General features: G+C 40.5%; 1 protein-coding gene across 2 annotated transcripts in view; it reads right to left on the bottom strand.

Annotated features, from left to right (window-relative positions):
• Nucleotides 1-10,821: 10,821 nt before the first annotated feature.
• The window catches only part of fam193a (family with sequence similarity 193 member A), a 230,067-nt gene continuing 224,116 nt past the window's right edge, over nucleotides 10,822-16,772 (bottom strand). Inside the window, exon 22 of one of the 2 annotated variants that reach the window (XM_072593910.1) lies at nucleotides 10,822-13,947. In XM_072593910.1, the coding sequence (XP_072450011.1) occupies nucleotides 13,854-13,947 (94 nt within the window). In that variant the 3' untranslated portion in view covers nucleotides 10,822-13,853. The remainder of the gene's footprint in view (nucleotides 13,948-16,772) is intronic. The other variant, XM_072593918.1, reaches the window with a different exon arrangement.

Genomic DNA, 16,772 nt, shown 5'->3' with positions numbered 1-16,772 from the left:
TTCATAGATATAGGAAGGCTAAAGTTCTGGAGTTTATTTGGATATGGAGGGTGTGGAGTCTGACAGATCTTCTGAGAGATAAGGACAGCAATATTGGTTGGAGACAATTTCACAGAAAAAAGGGAGCATTAGTAAGCCCCTGCAGTTTGGTCAAGGGAAGGGTGACATTTACATATATTGGGATGTCAGAGCTGGAAAAGATTATGAAGATGAGTAGATGAATGCAGAGACTGGAGGCGCTTACATTGACACGGTGTGTGCTAGCGACAGAAGGATGTTACACAGACAGTGGGTCTTGTAGGAATGGGATCAGGAGAGTAACAGGCATAGAAGTGAGTTCTACAGATCGGGAGTGCGACAGGGACCTGAGAGCATTGTAGGGTCTCCACAGATTGATCATGTCTTTCGGACTGGAAGAGGTTACACAGATACAGAAACCTTAAAGCCAACGTATGCGGTTTTCTTTTTTCCTGAACAGAGCCTCAATATCCCTCATCAGCCACATTTCCCTAAACCTGCCAGCTTTTCCCTTCACCCCAACAGGGATATACTGGTCTTGGATTCTTGAGATCACACTTTTAAAAGCCTTCCATTTGTCAGTTGTTCCTTTTTATTCAAACTGACTCACCCAATCGATGGTAATCATGATTTGGAGATGCTGGTGTTGGAGTGGGGTGGGCAAAGTTAAAAATCACACAGCACCACGTCCAGCAGGTTTATTTGGAAGCACCAGTTATTGGAGCGTTGCTTCTTTATCGGTGGCTCACTGCAGGATTTATTGGCTGGTTATCATTGTGCATTTTGTAGATGGTGGGGACAGTCAGACAACGGGCTGCTTTTTCCTGGCTTCAAGTGATGAACACTGTGGAAGGAGTACTGGGCATGGGTGGGAGATGGTAAAGTAGCACTGACACAGAGGCTGATCTGTTCTCTCATAAAGGTCACTGTAGACAGGAAATGAGAAAACCAATCCCCTAGAAGAGGAAGACAGCACTGATGCCTGCACTGATAGACTCAGTTCACACAACAACCCACACAAACTGTTCAGATAAAAACTGACAGCCTCCTCCTTTTGTCACAGCTTAATAAAACCTTATGGTGATATTTTTAGGGAATTAGTGAAGCCACAGCAGATGATTCTAGTGTATACACACAAACGCCCACCCCCTTCTTTTCCAGTGATGGACCTTTATTGTTTGTGCTCATTGCCTTTTGTATTTGAGATGATATCATAACCGGTAACTGAACTGAGTGAGGGAGACTGTCGATTTTCACCTTGGTATTTCTTTGTCCTCAAGTGGACGAAAGAAACACTACTTCAGATAGGGACATGGTGGGGAAAATTGGTAAGGATCAAAAGTAGCCAACAGAATGAACTTCAGGATCTGAGGATTACATATTGTGCCATAAGGAGGCCTATGTTCAGAATCCAATCATTTCCTTTTACCTCTATCAGCTTTGGCTTAGGGGGCTGCAGACAAGGCTTAGCGTTCAAGTTGCACTCCAAGGATCTAGCACAAACATAGTGCAGAAATGGATTGGGTATCAGATTCTATCAGAAGTGCCATCTTTCAGATGGGAAATTAAACCAAGGTCCTATTGGTTTGTTTGGTTCGACAAAGCATCTTACTGAAATTATTTTGAAGAACAGGGATGAATGTCTGTGCCCATATTGATATTTTCACCTCAAATCAAAATGACAAAAACATTATTAACTATCACAGTGCTATTCTGGGAGTTTGATGAGTGCAAATTAGGAGTGACGGGTGAATGGGTTTTTGTGCAGATTAAGATATGGGCAGCAGTGAACATGAGATACTGCAAATGCTCTAGGCTCCAACAATATTCCAGCGCAGATACAACATACTTGACGATGTAGAAAACTATGTCCTTACATTTTTTTGTCAATTTTTAAAGAAAATGGATAGAAACAATATAAGCTTACTCAGGAAACAGCACCTTACAATGTCCCAGTCATCTTCTCTAAATATGACCTGTTCAACCAGTCGTCAAACCCAGAAGAGGTGGTGGAACCGTGGTATATAATTAGGAAGGAGTTGCCTTGGGAGCCATCAAGATTAATTCCAGGATACCAAGAAGTTTCATGGCACCCAGGTACCATCCTCCGTTGGCTGATGAATCAGTGCTCCCCAATGTTAAGCAACATTCGGAGGAGTCGCATGTTGCGCCCTTAAGGTAGCAAGGTCACAGAATATACTGGGTGGAGAATTTCAATGTCCACCACCAAGCGTGGCTTGGCAGAAGCATCACTAAGCTGGTCGAATCTTAAAGAATATAGTTTTTAGATGAGCTCTATGATAGGAGGTGAGGTAACCAACATGAAGGGAAAAAACATACTTGACCTTGTTCTCAGCAAGCTGCCTGTAGCAGATGTCTCTGTCCATGACAATATTGATAAGAATGACACCATTCAGTCCTTGTGGAGATGAAGTCCTGCCTTCACACTGATATTACTTTACACTGTGTTGTGTGACAGCATCACTGTACTAAATGAGAGTGTTTGAACAGATCTAGCAACTCCAGCCATGCAATCTAAATCCTGCCACATCAATCATGAATGATCTTGGACAGTTAAACAACTCACTGGAGGAGGCAGGTCCACAAAAATGCCCAACCTCAATGATGGGGAGCACAGGACATCATTGCAAAAGGCAAGGCAGAAGTGGTGAGTAGATGATCCATCTTGGACTCTGATCCAGACATCTCCAGTATCAGATATCAGACTTCAACCAATTAAATTCACTCCATGCAATATCAAGAAATGGTTGGAGACACCGGATACTGCAAAGGTTGTGGGCCCGTTGACATTCTGGCAATAGTACTGAAAACATGGGCTCCAGAACTTGTCATATTCCTTGTCAAGGTTTTGCAGTTCAGCAACAACATCGGTATCTATTCAACAATCTGGAAAACCAGCCATACAGGAAAACAAAAGTACAAATCCAAGTTAACCCCATACTCTTGATCATCAGTAAAGTGATGGAAAGTGTCGTCGAAAGTGCTCAGCAATAACCTAATCACTAGTGCCAGTTTGGGTTCTACCAGGGTCACTCAGCTCCTGACCTCATTATAACCTTGGGTCTGACATGGACAAAAGAGCTGAATTCCAGCAGTGAGGCGAAAGTGACAGCCCTTGACAAGACTGTATTGAACCAAGTGTAATATCAAGGAATCCTAATAAAGCTGGAGACAAGAAGAATCAAAGGAATCTCATTGCTGGTTGGAGACGCAACTAGCACAAAACAAGATGACTGTAGTTGTTGGAGTCAGTTCCTCGGGGTAGTGTCCTAGGCCCAACCATCTTAATAAATGACCTTCCCTCCATTGTAAGATCAAAAGTGAGGTTGTTCGTCAACGACTACACAATGTTTAGCACAATTCATGATTCTTCACAAAATGAAACAGTCCATGTCTACCTGCAGAAAGATCTGGATAATATTCAGGCTTGGGCTGAAAAATGGCAAGTAACATTCATATGACACAGATGCAAGGCAATGATCATTTCCAATAAGAGACAATCTAATCACCAACTCTTGACATTCAAAGGCATTACCATTACTAAAATCACACACTAATCATCCTGGGAGTTAGTACTCACCAGAAAGTCAACTGAACTATCCACATAAATTCAGGACAGAGGCTAGGAATCCTGTTGCAAAAAACTCACCTAAGTTCCCAAATCTTCTCTACCATCTAGCTGCACAAGTAAGGTGTGTAATGGAATACTCTTCACTTGCTTGTGCAGTTCCAACAACACTCACGAAGATTGACACCATCTAACCTCCACTACCAATGCTCAGTAGCAGCAGTGTGTATCAGTTACAAGATTCATCAAAGCTCTTCAGACAGCACCTCAAACGCCATGGCCAGTTCCTTCCAGAAAGATAAAGGACAACAGATACATGGGAATTCCACCACTGCAAGTTCCCCTCCAAGCCGCACGCCATCCTGACTTGGAAATATATTGTCATTCCTTCAGTGCCACCATGTCAAAATCCTGGAATTCCTTCCCTGATAGTATTGTGGGTCAACCTACAGCACATGTATTGCAGTGGTTCAAAGCGCCTGTTTGCTGCCACCTTCTCAAGGGCAACCAGGGATGAGCAATAAATGCTGGCCCAGCCAGAAACACCTACATTTGGTTCACCTTTAACTGGTGGGTGTGCATTGGGCTAAAGAGTCTTTTTTGTGCTATAAATCGGAGTGAATAAAATTTTGAAATAAAGTCTTCATTCCAAAGTGCATGACTTAACACTTGTCTACATTAAACTCCATCCCCAAGTTAACACTTAGTTATGAGCAGAGGAAAATTGGATTGACTGGTCTTTCAAAGAACTGACACAGGCAAAATAAGCATAATGGTCTCGTATGTTGCATGATTCTGAGAGATATTTCAATACATGATGATTGCTAAATCAGTACTGTATAACCTAGCTAATAAATTATTGGGCAAGTCATTTCAAATTTGCATAGCACAACATAAAATACATCCACATTACCTGTGTGCCATCAGTGAATGCACACTGTTCAGGCAGGCAAAATACCTACACGGAAATATTAAAACATATGCAATGTCATTCTTTAGACAAATCAATTAACACAATGGGAAGTTACTTAATTAACTCAGTATTGGCTAGGTCTGTGTGAAAGTTCAGACAAAAGGGTAAAGAGAGAACAGAAGGGGAAAAAAAAATCAGGAAGTTGGACTTTAAACGCACCTGGCATGAGCCCAGGATGTCTGTGTTTTATTGGTAAATAAATATTTCTGAAGTATAATCACTTGTAACATAAGTGATATTTTCACCTTTCTTTTTCCATATTTAACACTGCTTTAGTTACAAACTGAGCCAACAGAATCTGATGACATTCTTGGTTTAATCAGAAGAGTAGCTTACTTTCATTGACCACCTTGCTCTTGAATTATGGGACCGAAGTGGGTAGATGGACTTAGTATATAGATGAACCATGACTGAACTGAATGACACAACAGGCCCAAGGGTCTGAGTGGTTTATTCCCATTCCTAAGCTATATTACATGTTTTCTTCTCTCCTCTGCTTTCCAGAGGAGAAATTCTGCTCAGTTAGACAGTCTTACCTACTTTTCCTTGGACCAGATCTTGAAAAGACAAGTTTAATGATAGATGTCTTTTCAGATTTTGGAATGGATTTGATAGGGTGGCAAAAGATGTTTTCATTATCTGTGTGAACTTTAAAACTACAGGACATTAATTTAAGATAACTACTTACAAACAAATCCAATAAGGAATTCAGAGACACTTCTTTATCTCAACTGTGGCTAGAATGCAGCACTTGCATCAATGAGTAGTTGAGCAGGCCATTTGACGAGAGTCCACGCCAACTCTGAACAGTATCCTACCCAAACCATTCCCCCTACTCTATCCCTGTAATTCTGCATTCCCCATTGATAATCCACTTGCCTTGCACATCCCTGGACACTATGGGTCAATCTCTTTGGACCGTGGGAAGAAACTGGAGCAATTTAACAATCCCAAATTTCCCTTAGAAAGTGGTGAACTTCCTTCTTGAAGATGACTGATCTAGGACATTTCAGAGGTCAATTAAGAATCGCCCACATTATTGGAGTCACACATAGGTCAGACTAAGGGGTGCTGATTATCCCCCAACAAACAAGATACTTTTTCACAACAATTCAGTAGTTTGATGCTCACTATAACTGATGCACTTCTTAGAAATTCCAGATTTTTCATTTGGATAATTGAATTCAATAACCTGCACTGTGGGATGTGAACTCACACCTCTAATGCTAAGTCCAAGCCTCTGAATTACTAGTTCAGTAACATAACCACAATGCTCATGTAAAGCCACTGTTGTGCAACCAGACCATAGGGATGCTCTCTCATTAAAGAGAGAGATGACTGCTGGTGGTTTAACCTGAGGATGTCCATGACTCTAGGTGAGGGGAGATGACGAAAAGAGCCCTTCATGGTCACAGTTGGTATGGGAATTGAACCCAAGCTGTTAGTATCACCCTGCATTGCAAACCAGTTGTGCAGCCAACTGAGCTAACCAACAAATGCTAGCATATGTCCTGTGGGAAGGGGTAAGCCAGAGTGCAATCAGGGTAAACTGTGAGGCAACATTCACAGGTAACGTTTGGTGTCACTAGACAGTGAATTGTCAGTTCTTGGAAGTAAAACTAGTTGCAACGTATCTGTTGTCTGTGAACCAAGTACTGAATGACTTTAAGAAATAACATTACACAAGTGAATGCTCTCAACTCCTCTAATTTTTGAAGCCATTTAATCTGTAATAGATATAAAACTGCCCTCCTCCTGTCGTGACTTGGACTGATTGCAGGTGTGGGGTTCCCCAGGGCACTGCTCAACCTCAGGTAATCTTTCTCTGTGAACCTTGAGAGCAAGTTTCAAAAGACTATTCAACCATAGGGAAGAAGAATGCAAGGGGTTGACTGGATGGTGATGGAGTGGTCGAATCCAATTCTACCTTACCATCAACGCAGTATCCATACTAACTGTTAGGCAGAGAATTATAATTCCATCTTATTTTTAATTCATAAATTCCAGACTCCCTTTCATAAATATAGCTGTGATCAGTACAAATAGCAATAACTTGCCTTTATGTAGTTTATTTAACATAGTAAAGCTATTTTGATCAATTAAATCAATGGATGTAGCTTTGCTCGCTGAGCTGGAAGGTTCGTCTTCGAAAACAGCTCAGCGAGCAAACTACATCCAGAACCTCAACCGGAGCTAAAAATGTTCTCAAAACTCGCTAATTAGGTCAATCAGCTGAGGAGGTGCAGATGAAGTTTAATTTAGAAAAATGTGAGGCATTTTGGTAAAACAAACAAGGGCAGGACTTATACAGTTAATGATAGGGCCCTAGGTAGTGTTGGAAAACAGAAACCTAGGGGTTCAGATGCATAGTCCTTTGAAATTTGTGACACTGGTAGTCAAAGTGGTTAAGGCAACATTTAGCATGTTTGCCTTCATTGTTTAGTTGCTGAGGCCTCTTCTGGAGTACTGTATGCAGTTCTGGTCACCCTATTATAGGAAGGATATTATCAAACTAAAGATGATTCAGAAAGATTTACCAGGAATGTTGCCAGGAGTGCAGTTATAAAAATAGACTGGATAGGCTGGGACGTTTTCCCCCTGAGCGTAGGAGGTTGAGATGTGACCGTACAGATGTTTATAAAATTGTGAAAGTCATAGGTAACGTGAATAGCAAAAGTCTTTTCCCTAAGGTGGGGAGAGTTCAAAACTAGGGAATTTTTTTTGAAGGTGGGACGAGAAAGATTTAAAAAGAATATGCGGGACAACTTTTATTTGATACAAAATGTGGTTAGTATGCGGAATGAAGTGCCAGACGATGCAGGTACACTTACAACATTTAAAGGACATTTGAATAAATTCAGGAATAGGAAAGATTTGGAGGGATATGGGCCAGGAGCAGGCAGATGGGACCGGTTTGGGAACATGGTCGGCTACAACTGGTTGAACTGATGGGTCTGTTTCCATGTTGTATCACTCTATGACCCAAAGCACTTCACAGGAAGGTCAACAAGCAAAGGCTTATCAATGCATAATGTGAAGAAAATGAGGAGGAAAGGTGGCCAACAGCTCAGTTAAATAGATTCTTAAAAAATGTCTTCAGCAAAGTTGACAAAGTGAAGACGTTTAGGGAAATAATTCCAGAGGTTTTAAATTGCAACAAAATTTGATGGCATGAGTTAAAATGCCTTGCGCCAATTGTAGAGAACCTTTGTGGGACCACTTTTGGAGTGCTGTTCAACAGAATGAATCCTGAGGTAGTGGGACTTTGAGGAAAGACTGAGGAATCAAAGCCTGTCTTTTCTGGGGTTTAGAAGAATGGGAAGAGATCTCATTGAAACATTAAAATTATTAATGATAACCCACTCATTCCAGATATCTATTTAGCACACTGACTCCATCACAAATACATCCCTCCTTAAACAAGGAGACCAAAACTATGCACAGTAGTCAAAATGGTTTGGCAATGCCCTGTATAACTGAAGAATAACATTCGTAATGATCAATTCCTCTTGTAATTATGTATTCCATTAGACGACTTGACAATACTTTATGGCTCATGCACTAGAACAGCTAAGACCCTTTGCATCTCAGAATTCCGTAGTTGTTCTGTTAAAGTAAAATTCTACCTTTTCATTTTTCCTTCCGAAGTGAAGGAATTAACCTTTGCCCACTCACCCAACCCATTTATATCTGCGTGCAAACTCATGCCCTCTTCACAATGTAACTTTCTATCTTTCTTGGTTTTATGTACAATTTCTTTTTAAACCATGTCTTCTTAACCCTCATCCAAGTCACTGAAATAAACTGTAAACATTTGAGGCCCTGGTACAGACACCTGTGTGATCCCACGAATCGTATTCTGCCCAAAGACCATTTATACATACTCTGTTATCTGCCAGCCAATCTTCTATGCACGTTGATATGTTATTCCTTACATTGTGAACCTTTATTTTCTGCAATAACCTTTGATGAAGCAACTTCTTAAATGACTTCTGGTAATCTAAGAAAAAGATTTTATCCTTTTCAGCATGTTACGCCTTTAAAGTCACCAAAGAAATTGGTTAAACATAATTTCCTCTTCATAAGATCATGTTGACTCTTTATTACCTTGAGTTTTTCTACATTTATGACTATAATCTCTTTAATGAATAATTTTAACACTTGCTCCATGACAAACCTCAAACTGACTTATGATTTCTTTTTTTCTGCCTTCCTCCCTACTCAATGCAGAGGGATTTATCACCTCTTAACTTACACTATCCTCCAATATTCAAGTAAATATTATTTCTTAATATTGGAAAAATTGTAACTTGCATAAAAATTCTGTTTATTTCAACCATCTTAAACTACTCACATCAGATTAAATTTTGACACAAGGTAAAGAACTAAATTGTATGCATTATCAGGACAGTCCCACAGACAAGAGACAACATCATCCCGTGACATCTCAGGTTTCTTGGTTGATCTCCACTAAATTAACTGAGAATGCACACTCATAAGAACAAGAATTGGCCATTCAGCTCATGAGCCTGTTCCACTGTCGAACGGGATCCTGCCTGATCTCTATCGTAATTCAATCTAGCTAGCTGTCCTCCCCTCAGATTTGATTGTCGCTCAAGTTTTAAATTCTCAAATTAATGTTAATTTTCTTAAAATTCTGAGCAAAATACCCCCATACTTGAGTTAACATGATTATTTAATTTGCTGGTTACAACCTAAAGGACCAAACGTAGATATCTAACATGTTTACTGGATTGTTCAGTGATCACTAAATAAGAAACCTGGTTAATGATATTGCTGTCTCTATCTCAAACTTCCTATAGCCTCTGAATATCTTCTTCTCTCGTACACCTCCAATTTCCATGGGTCTGACACTGATGGCCTTAAGTTCGGGAATTCCTTCTTAAACCTCTCTGCTTCAGTGAATTGCTCCTTCAAATTTACCACTGCTTTGAAGTTTTTGGCCATCTGCCTTAATTCTATGGCTATGCCAAATTCAGCCTGGGAGTGTTTCTATGAAGAACCTTGTTACAGTTATATTAAACAGAATTGCACTTACCATCCTGTTGTGACATACTGTAGCACCAACATCTCAAAGGCAGTAAACAGTAATACAAACGTGACTCTTGGATTATCATGACATAAATCATCCTCACACACTTCAACACTGGTTTTGGAAGAAGCAAAATTAAAATACAAACCCATGTCCTACCTGTTGGCAGCTGATTTTAGAATCATGTGTTGTTCTGTTCCGTAGGTTACACACACAGTTCATTCACCAATGAGTGAGCCAGCGAAATCAAGGATATCCAAATGCTTAGCAGCACTCAGCCAATATTTAACTCTCCTTTACCACATACCCTTACGTGGGCAATCAGATCAGTCCAAAGTGATCAACTTGTTCTACAGAAACAGAATTACGGCTAAATTCATAAACAATGCTCTGGCCATCCCACCATTACACTACAAAAACACCGATACATTGAGCAATATGCAATAGGATGCAAAACGTGATGTGACATGATATAAGAAACAAAATCAATGGCTCGGGCTTTCATTTGCAGAAGGAGGCAAGAGAAATTACAGGCCAGAGGGCTTCAGGCAACAGGTCAAATGTGTGAGAATGAAGATGCACAGGAAAGAAGGGAAGTGATCATGGAAAGTGACTGAAGCAGAAAAGATCAATATATGATAAGCTTAGAACAAGGCAGATGGAGGAGAATGGCCTTCTCGAGTGTAAGAACTGACAGCACCAAGGCCATTCACCCTATCGCACTGTTGGCACCTCTGAAACACAAACATTTATCTGTACGTGCCTCTGCCCAGCACACTTCTCTTTTTTTCCGGAACAATTATCTAAACATTATTAATGTATACATATCAGATTCAGCTTTCTTCAAAGATTGACTGGGTAAAATGTATCCGAACATGTTGCATTTCAAAAAAAAAATTCCTCACCTTTCTATTTGTTCCTTTGTCAACAATTTTCAACATAGGCCCATTTGTGACTGAATCACCACCACCGAAGTAACTTTTCCTTCAATTTAATTTTCATAACCTCCCATCATTTTGGGACACTTTAAGGGTATGGTTTTCTTTTCAAATTTCAAGATCCTCATCTCTGGAATCACTTCAGTGAGAATTTTCTACCCTCCATAGCCTTGATATGCTTCCTGAGACAGCAAATTTAAAGCTAGGCACGATTTCAAATGTGGCCTTAAAATGAATGGTTTCAGCATTACCTTTTTACTTCTGTCCTCCATGCTTCTACAAAACTTTATGTGCTATCAACCATGGCTTAGAGAATAAATATACAGACACATAAATGAGCAAAAGTAGACCATTTGAGCTTGCTCCCACATTCAATAAAATCACAGATAATCTAATTAATCCATGCTCCTGCCTACCTCAGAGAACCTTTCACCCCACTGAAAGTAGTATTCTCACCTCAGAATCCAATGACTGTACTTTCAAGTTCAACTGTAGAGGCGTGTGGATGTAATTTAGGTTCAGTTTACTGGATTAATTGGGGGAGGGCTGCACTGTTGGAGATACAGACAATATTTAAAGAGAACACATCATTTTATGGGTGTATGTAGAAGACACCACTGAACTATTTAGAAGATGGGGTGGCATAGTGGCTCAGTGGTTAGCACTGCTGCCTCACAGCACCAGGGTCCCAGGTTCGATTCCAGCCTCAGGCGACTGCCTGTGTGGAGTTTGTGTGGGTTTCCTCCGGGTGCTCCGGTTTCCTCCCACAGACAAAAAGATGTGCAGGTCAGGTAAATTGGCCATGCTAAATTGCCCGTAATGTTAGGTACATTAGTCAGAGGGAAATGGGTCTGGGTGGGTTACTCTTCGGAGGATCAGTGTGGATTTGTTGGGCCAAAAGACCTGTTTCCACACTGTAGGGAATCTAATCTAATCAAATCATCTGGGAGCTCTTAGCAGTGCCTAGCCAAGAAATATCACTGAACTGACATCAATAAAATTAGATAAATATTGTACATTGCTGTTTGCCCAAGCTTGCTACATGGAGACTTTTTGCCACATTTTCTACAACACAATACTGATAATTCATTGAAGCCTCATACTGGCTGTAAATCACTCATGACATGGAGGCTGATAAATGCAATAGAAGTGCAAGTCTTTTGATCAATTAATTATTCCACTTTTAAAAGTTGGTCTATCTCAAGACCCAGATTCTTGAAGTTTGCTGAAAAGAGACATGTTGCTGAAGTATTGTGTCTGGCACTCATTAGGACAATGCAAGAATGCTAAATTTAATCAATTAATCACAACAACTTATACGAACAGAGCAGAGTGTACTGATTAGTTGGCAAGTTGATTTGGATTGGGTAGTCAATGCCTTGAAGAAAACGAGGAAATACAAGCTCCCAAGCTCCCTGTAATTCAAAAAAAGGCTTAAAGCTTGAACATAGTGATTCCTCCGGATACAGGAGGGTTCCGTTCCTGAGAACCCCTGTCAATGATGGAATTTGTAAGTTTGGAGTTCATTTAAAAATAAGTTTAAAATTGCAGACCTAATTTTTGCTTACAATTGTTGATTTTTATTGATTTAATTTTTGGCACGGATAGGCAAATGCATAATTTGAGAGTTTGCGGATACAGAGGATCTACTGTATTCCTTTAGCTTGTACAGAACAGATCCCTGCGAATGAAAATATATCACTTCCAGCAAATGTAAATGCACCACTTTGCAAACTTAATGATTATCTTTAATTGTTCATTTGTGTAGCTATTAGCACACCGAATTGTTCAAATGCCTAATCACACACAATTGTAGATGTTTTGGTTTGGGTTTTGCATGTGAGAGCTGGTTGAGCCCTGTCTGCATTCTGTCCAATATGAACATACTGTTAGATTTGATCAGCCATTTGTGACACATACAACCCATGTACCTGGCAGTGCATGATACTCAAATCTATGCATGCTCAATCATGTGGTTCTCAGGACATCCTTTTGGACAAAAGGCAGCATCCTTCTAGTGGAGAATACCACTTGCATAGCCATTACACAACAGCTGCAAGAATCAGCTTTCTTAATCTATTTTCACAAAGTTGAGACATACTTTGCAGGCCCGGGCAAATCAGGGCTCTTTTCTCCAACAGCAGAAATTGCTGTGATTCCATGAGCCTTAGCACACTTTGTTTGTCTTGAGTGAAGAATGAAATGCTTTGCAACATGCCTTTCTCTTCAGCAATATTCAGATTCTTTCCTACCAACTTTCAACTCAAAATGCCTTTTATAGTGTTTCCGTTTACTATACATGTTCCCTCTTCAGTCTTCATCCTACGTACATTTAAAAGAAATGCAAAGCTATAAAAAGACATTTTTAGATTGAGAAAAATGCAAGTCAGACGTTCACCTTTCTGCCATACTACTGTATTCCATCTTTCAAAAAGAAAGACATGATTTTTTAATATTACTTAACAATATGTTAAAAAAGTAGCCAGTTTAGGCTTCAGTGTTAATACAATTATACACTCTATAACAGGTCGATAGTGTGAGCATTGTTCTTTTGAATTCATTCTGCAAGTATTCTTACACAAGCTGGCTACAAGTCAGAAATCAAACACAATATAGCGTAACCTTGTACACTTTAAACAGTGAATTTGTGAAGGAGTACTGGAGGCAACTGGGATTTCACTGCCCAGTTCAGTATGAGCATTCCCATCATTCAATTCATCTCGTTAAGGGAATGCTGGAGCAATGACGAATAAAAATTGATGAAGTCCATTCCCTTGTCAGTAGTTGGATTGTATGTACAGTGCTGAATGCAAGACGTGAATAAAAAGTCACGGCGGATTGATGCAAAGGAGGGAACAAACAGATTGACCTTCACCCAAGCACATGCTTGGGCAGACACTAGGGAAGAAGAGTCAGAGACAGAAGATTGTTTGAGTTCCAACCCGAGCAGGTTATGACTACTTTTGAACAAGTCCCACTCACAGACTACAAACACACAAGCAAACAAAAGAATAAATCAGGTAAGGAGTATGTGGAGTGACATCCAGCCAACTCTTTCTCCAAACACTGCAAGGAAGTTTCTAGGGCCAAGGCGCCCTGCACCTATCCCAGTGCAGAACCACACACAGCAGTGGGGAGATGGGATGGTGAGGGCAGAAGGATGAAGGGCAGAAAAAGGCAAGGCAGTTCCAGAACAACCTGGTTAGCTCTCAGCGCAGCAGAGTACTGTATATTCGGGTGAGAATATTCAGTGGAGTCACAAGTTGGGAACTCTTAATCTGATCAGTGAGCAGCAAACGTGGTTTTCTTCAGGCTGAAGTTAGACCAGTTGATGGAGAGTCTCTGTCTGTTTTGCCGGGCTGAATCTAAGCAGAATCTGTGAAGGTAAAGGAGAAGATAATGAGTTTTAAAATAAAAAGTGCATTGGAAACGCTCAGCAAGTGTGACAGCATCCATGGAGAGGGAAACAGAGTTAACATTGGAGGTTGCATTCTTTTACGGAAGATTATCAATGAGCCCAAGGCAAGCCAAGAGACATTGATGAACAGCTTGTTAAGTAAATACAAGTTTATAAGAATGGCTTGCTGTGACTCAGCCACCTGAAAACCTGATTAGCCTCCACATCTTTCAACGTTGCTTTCATTCTCTCAACTCTTAGTTGAGCTAACAATCAGGAATGACCATCATATTTGACCTTCTCTAGTCTGTGGAATAATGGTTTATTACGAGTCCCAACCATGAGTGCCCACAGGTCATTCAATAAGGGAAATGTGGACCTCACCGACAAGCCCAAACTTATCCCTGATTTTATCTTTCCATGTGGAATGTGGGACAATTATCAAGAATGTGCCCAACAGCCAATTGCTGCTCCAGGACTAGGGATAATGATTGCTTTCTAAAGCAGTGTGTTAAGGAACCAACCTTACTTGGTGTGGACTACATTATGACTCCAAGCCCACAGCAATGAGTCATAGCTGCCACCTGGGTAATTAAAAATAATAGGCAATAAATGCTGTGATTGCTAGTGATACCCACAAACCACGAATGAATTTTAAAACAGGACAAAATTGGTTAGTTCAAAATTGGACTTCCTAAGAATTAGTACAGATGCAATGGCCAAAATGGTCTCCTGCACTTCATGATTCCAAATGACTTGCCCAAACCATCGCCCAATTCAACTGCATTAAGTCCTTGCTGATATACAGTCATTGTGGAACAGTCTCATTCTAACTGTTCATCTATTGGCTAACCTTTAGGTGCAAAACAATCCAGCGTGCCTTAACCATAGTCAAGCCCATGGGATAGCTGGAAACCGGAGTTGTTCAGTGGAGTCAGTGGACAGAAATTAGTCCGGGAACCCAGATCACTTGCACCCCTCCTATTTTAAATTTTTTTTTTGCTTAACCTATTTTCCTTATCAACCTGTTTAGAAATACTATTAAGCAGCTCTGGAGCAGGTGGGACTTGAACCCAGGGCTCCTGATTCAGAGGTAGAGATACAACCACAGCTTATTTTTCTCCTTCTAATGAACCTGTTAAGAAATGCTACTAACTACCGTTGGAGCAAGTGGGACTTGAACCCAGGCCTCAAAAGGTAGGAACACGATCACTGTGCCACAACGGCTCCCTACCACTCTTCCTTTCTTTATTATTAACCTATTATAAACTAATCAACCTGGTCAGAAATGTTACGACACACCTCAGGAGCATGAAGGACGTGAAACTGGACCTCCCAGTCCAGGAGTAGGGTCACTTCCACTGCGCCCCCAACACACTTGCTTTCTTTTAAAGAAACAATGATTTCCTTCTTTATTAAAGCTATTTTATTTCTAACCAACCTGTTCTGGTATGTTATTACACACCTCTGAAGCAGGTAGGACAAGAACCCAGCCCAGGGGTAGGAGTGGCAGCCCCTGGAGCCCCACTGTTCCTTTTTCCTGGGTCGTCTTGAACCACCAACCTTTTAGTTAACAAACGTTGATTTTACTGCTCCTTGGATGCTGCCTGAACTGCTGTACTCTTCCAGCACCACTAATCCAGAATTTTAGTTAACAGTTGGACGTGGTGACCCATTGTGCCACAGATAGGGCCACCACTACTCCTGTAACTTCCCTACTCAAACCAAAGCGAGCAGTGGTTTCCTACCTCACTCACCTGGGAACACTTAAATCAAAGTGCCTTAACAAGGTGAGCCCCAGCTTTGCTTGTGATAGTCAAAAGGTCAGTATGAACTCCCATCTACAACAAAAAATTACAAACTAAACTGAATTGCCTGGAACACATTTAAAACCTGAGTTAACTAAGCAACTGAAAAGGGTAATTTGCAGATCCACGAAGAGAAAGCAGGACAGTGAGACTAAAATAAAACAAAGAACTGTGGAGGCTGGAGTTCTGAAACAAAAACAAGAATTGTTGAATAAACTCAGTAAATCTGGCAGCAAGTCTGATGGAACAAAACAGAGTCCAGTGACAACTTCAGAGCTGAAAGACTAGTTGAGTTTCTCTTGCAGTGAACTGAAATGAACAAGTCCTTCTGTGCTATGAAATGTTTTCAAATGTAGTCAGTGCTAACTAACATTAAAAGTAGCTATTTACTTATGCTTGCTCTTGCATTCTTGGTGACCTTATGATGTGAACTAGTACTATCTACCGCTGTTTCTCATTGAAATGAAAGGAGCACTTATGATTCAATAATCAGTAACTTTTTGACATTAATTTTGTTAACGTATGGTTTGATGATATTGCTGCAAGTCCAGCATTTATTGCTGATCTTATATCGCCCTCAAAAAGGTAATGAGCCCATTTCTTGAACTGTTGCAGACCATGCAGTGTGGATATATCTGCAATGCTGTTAGATAGGGATTTAACAGCGATGAAGCAATGTCAGTTAATGACTGCCTAAAAGGTCTAAGAAAACCTAAGCGGTGGGAACAATAACGGAAATGCACCCCACCTCATTAATAATGAAGTGGCTAACTATAAATTCAAAATCTCTGTGCACAAGAAACAAGAGTAGGCCACATAGCTCTTTGAGCCTGCTCCGTCATTGGATATCCTTGATAATCTTTCAACACAGGACAATACAGGAACAGGAGGCCATTCAGCCTCTCAATCCTGTTCTGCCATTCAATGAGATAATGGCCCATTTGTGACTCAACACCATACATCTGCCTATATCCCTTAGTACCATTACTTAACAAA

Source organism: Chiloscyllium punctatum, chromosome 2, assembly GCF_047496795.1.
Source record: "Chiloscyllium punctatum isolate Juve2018m chromosome 2, sChiPun1.3, whole genome shotgun sequence".
In the NCBI taxonomy this organism is placed as follows: Eukaryota; Metazoa; Chordata; class Chondrichthyes; order Orectolobiformes; family Hemiscylliidae; genus Chiloscyllium; species Chiloscyllium punctatum.
The sequence above is the reverse complement of the archived record's forward strand: the minus strand, read 5'-3'. Positions and strand labels throughout refer to the sequence as shown.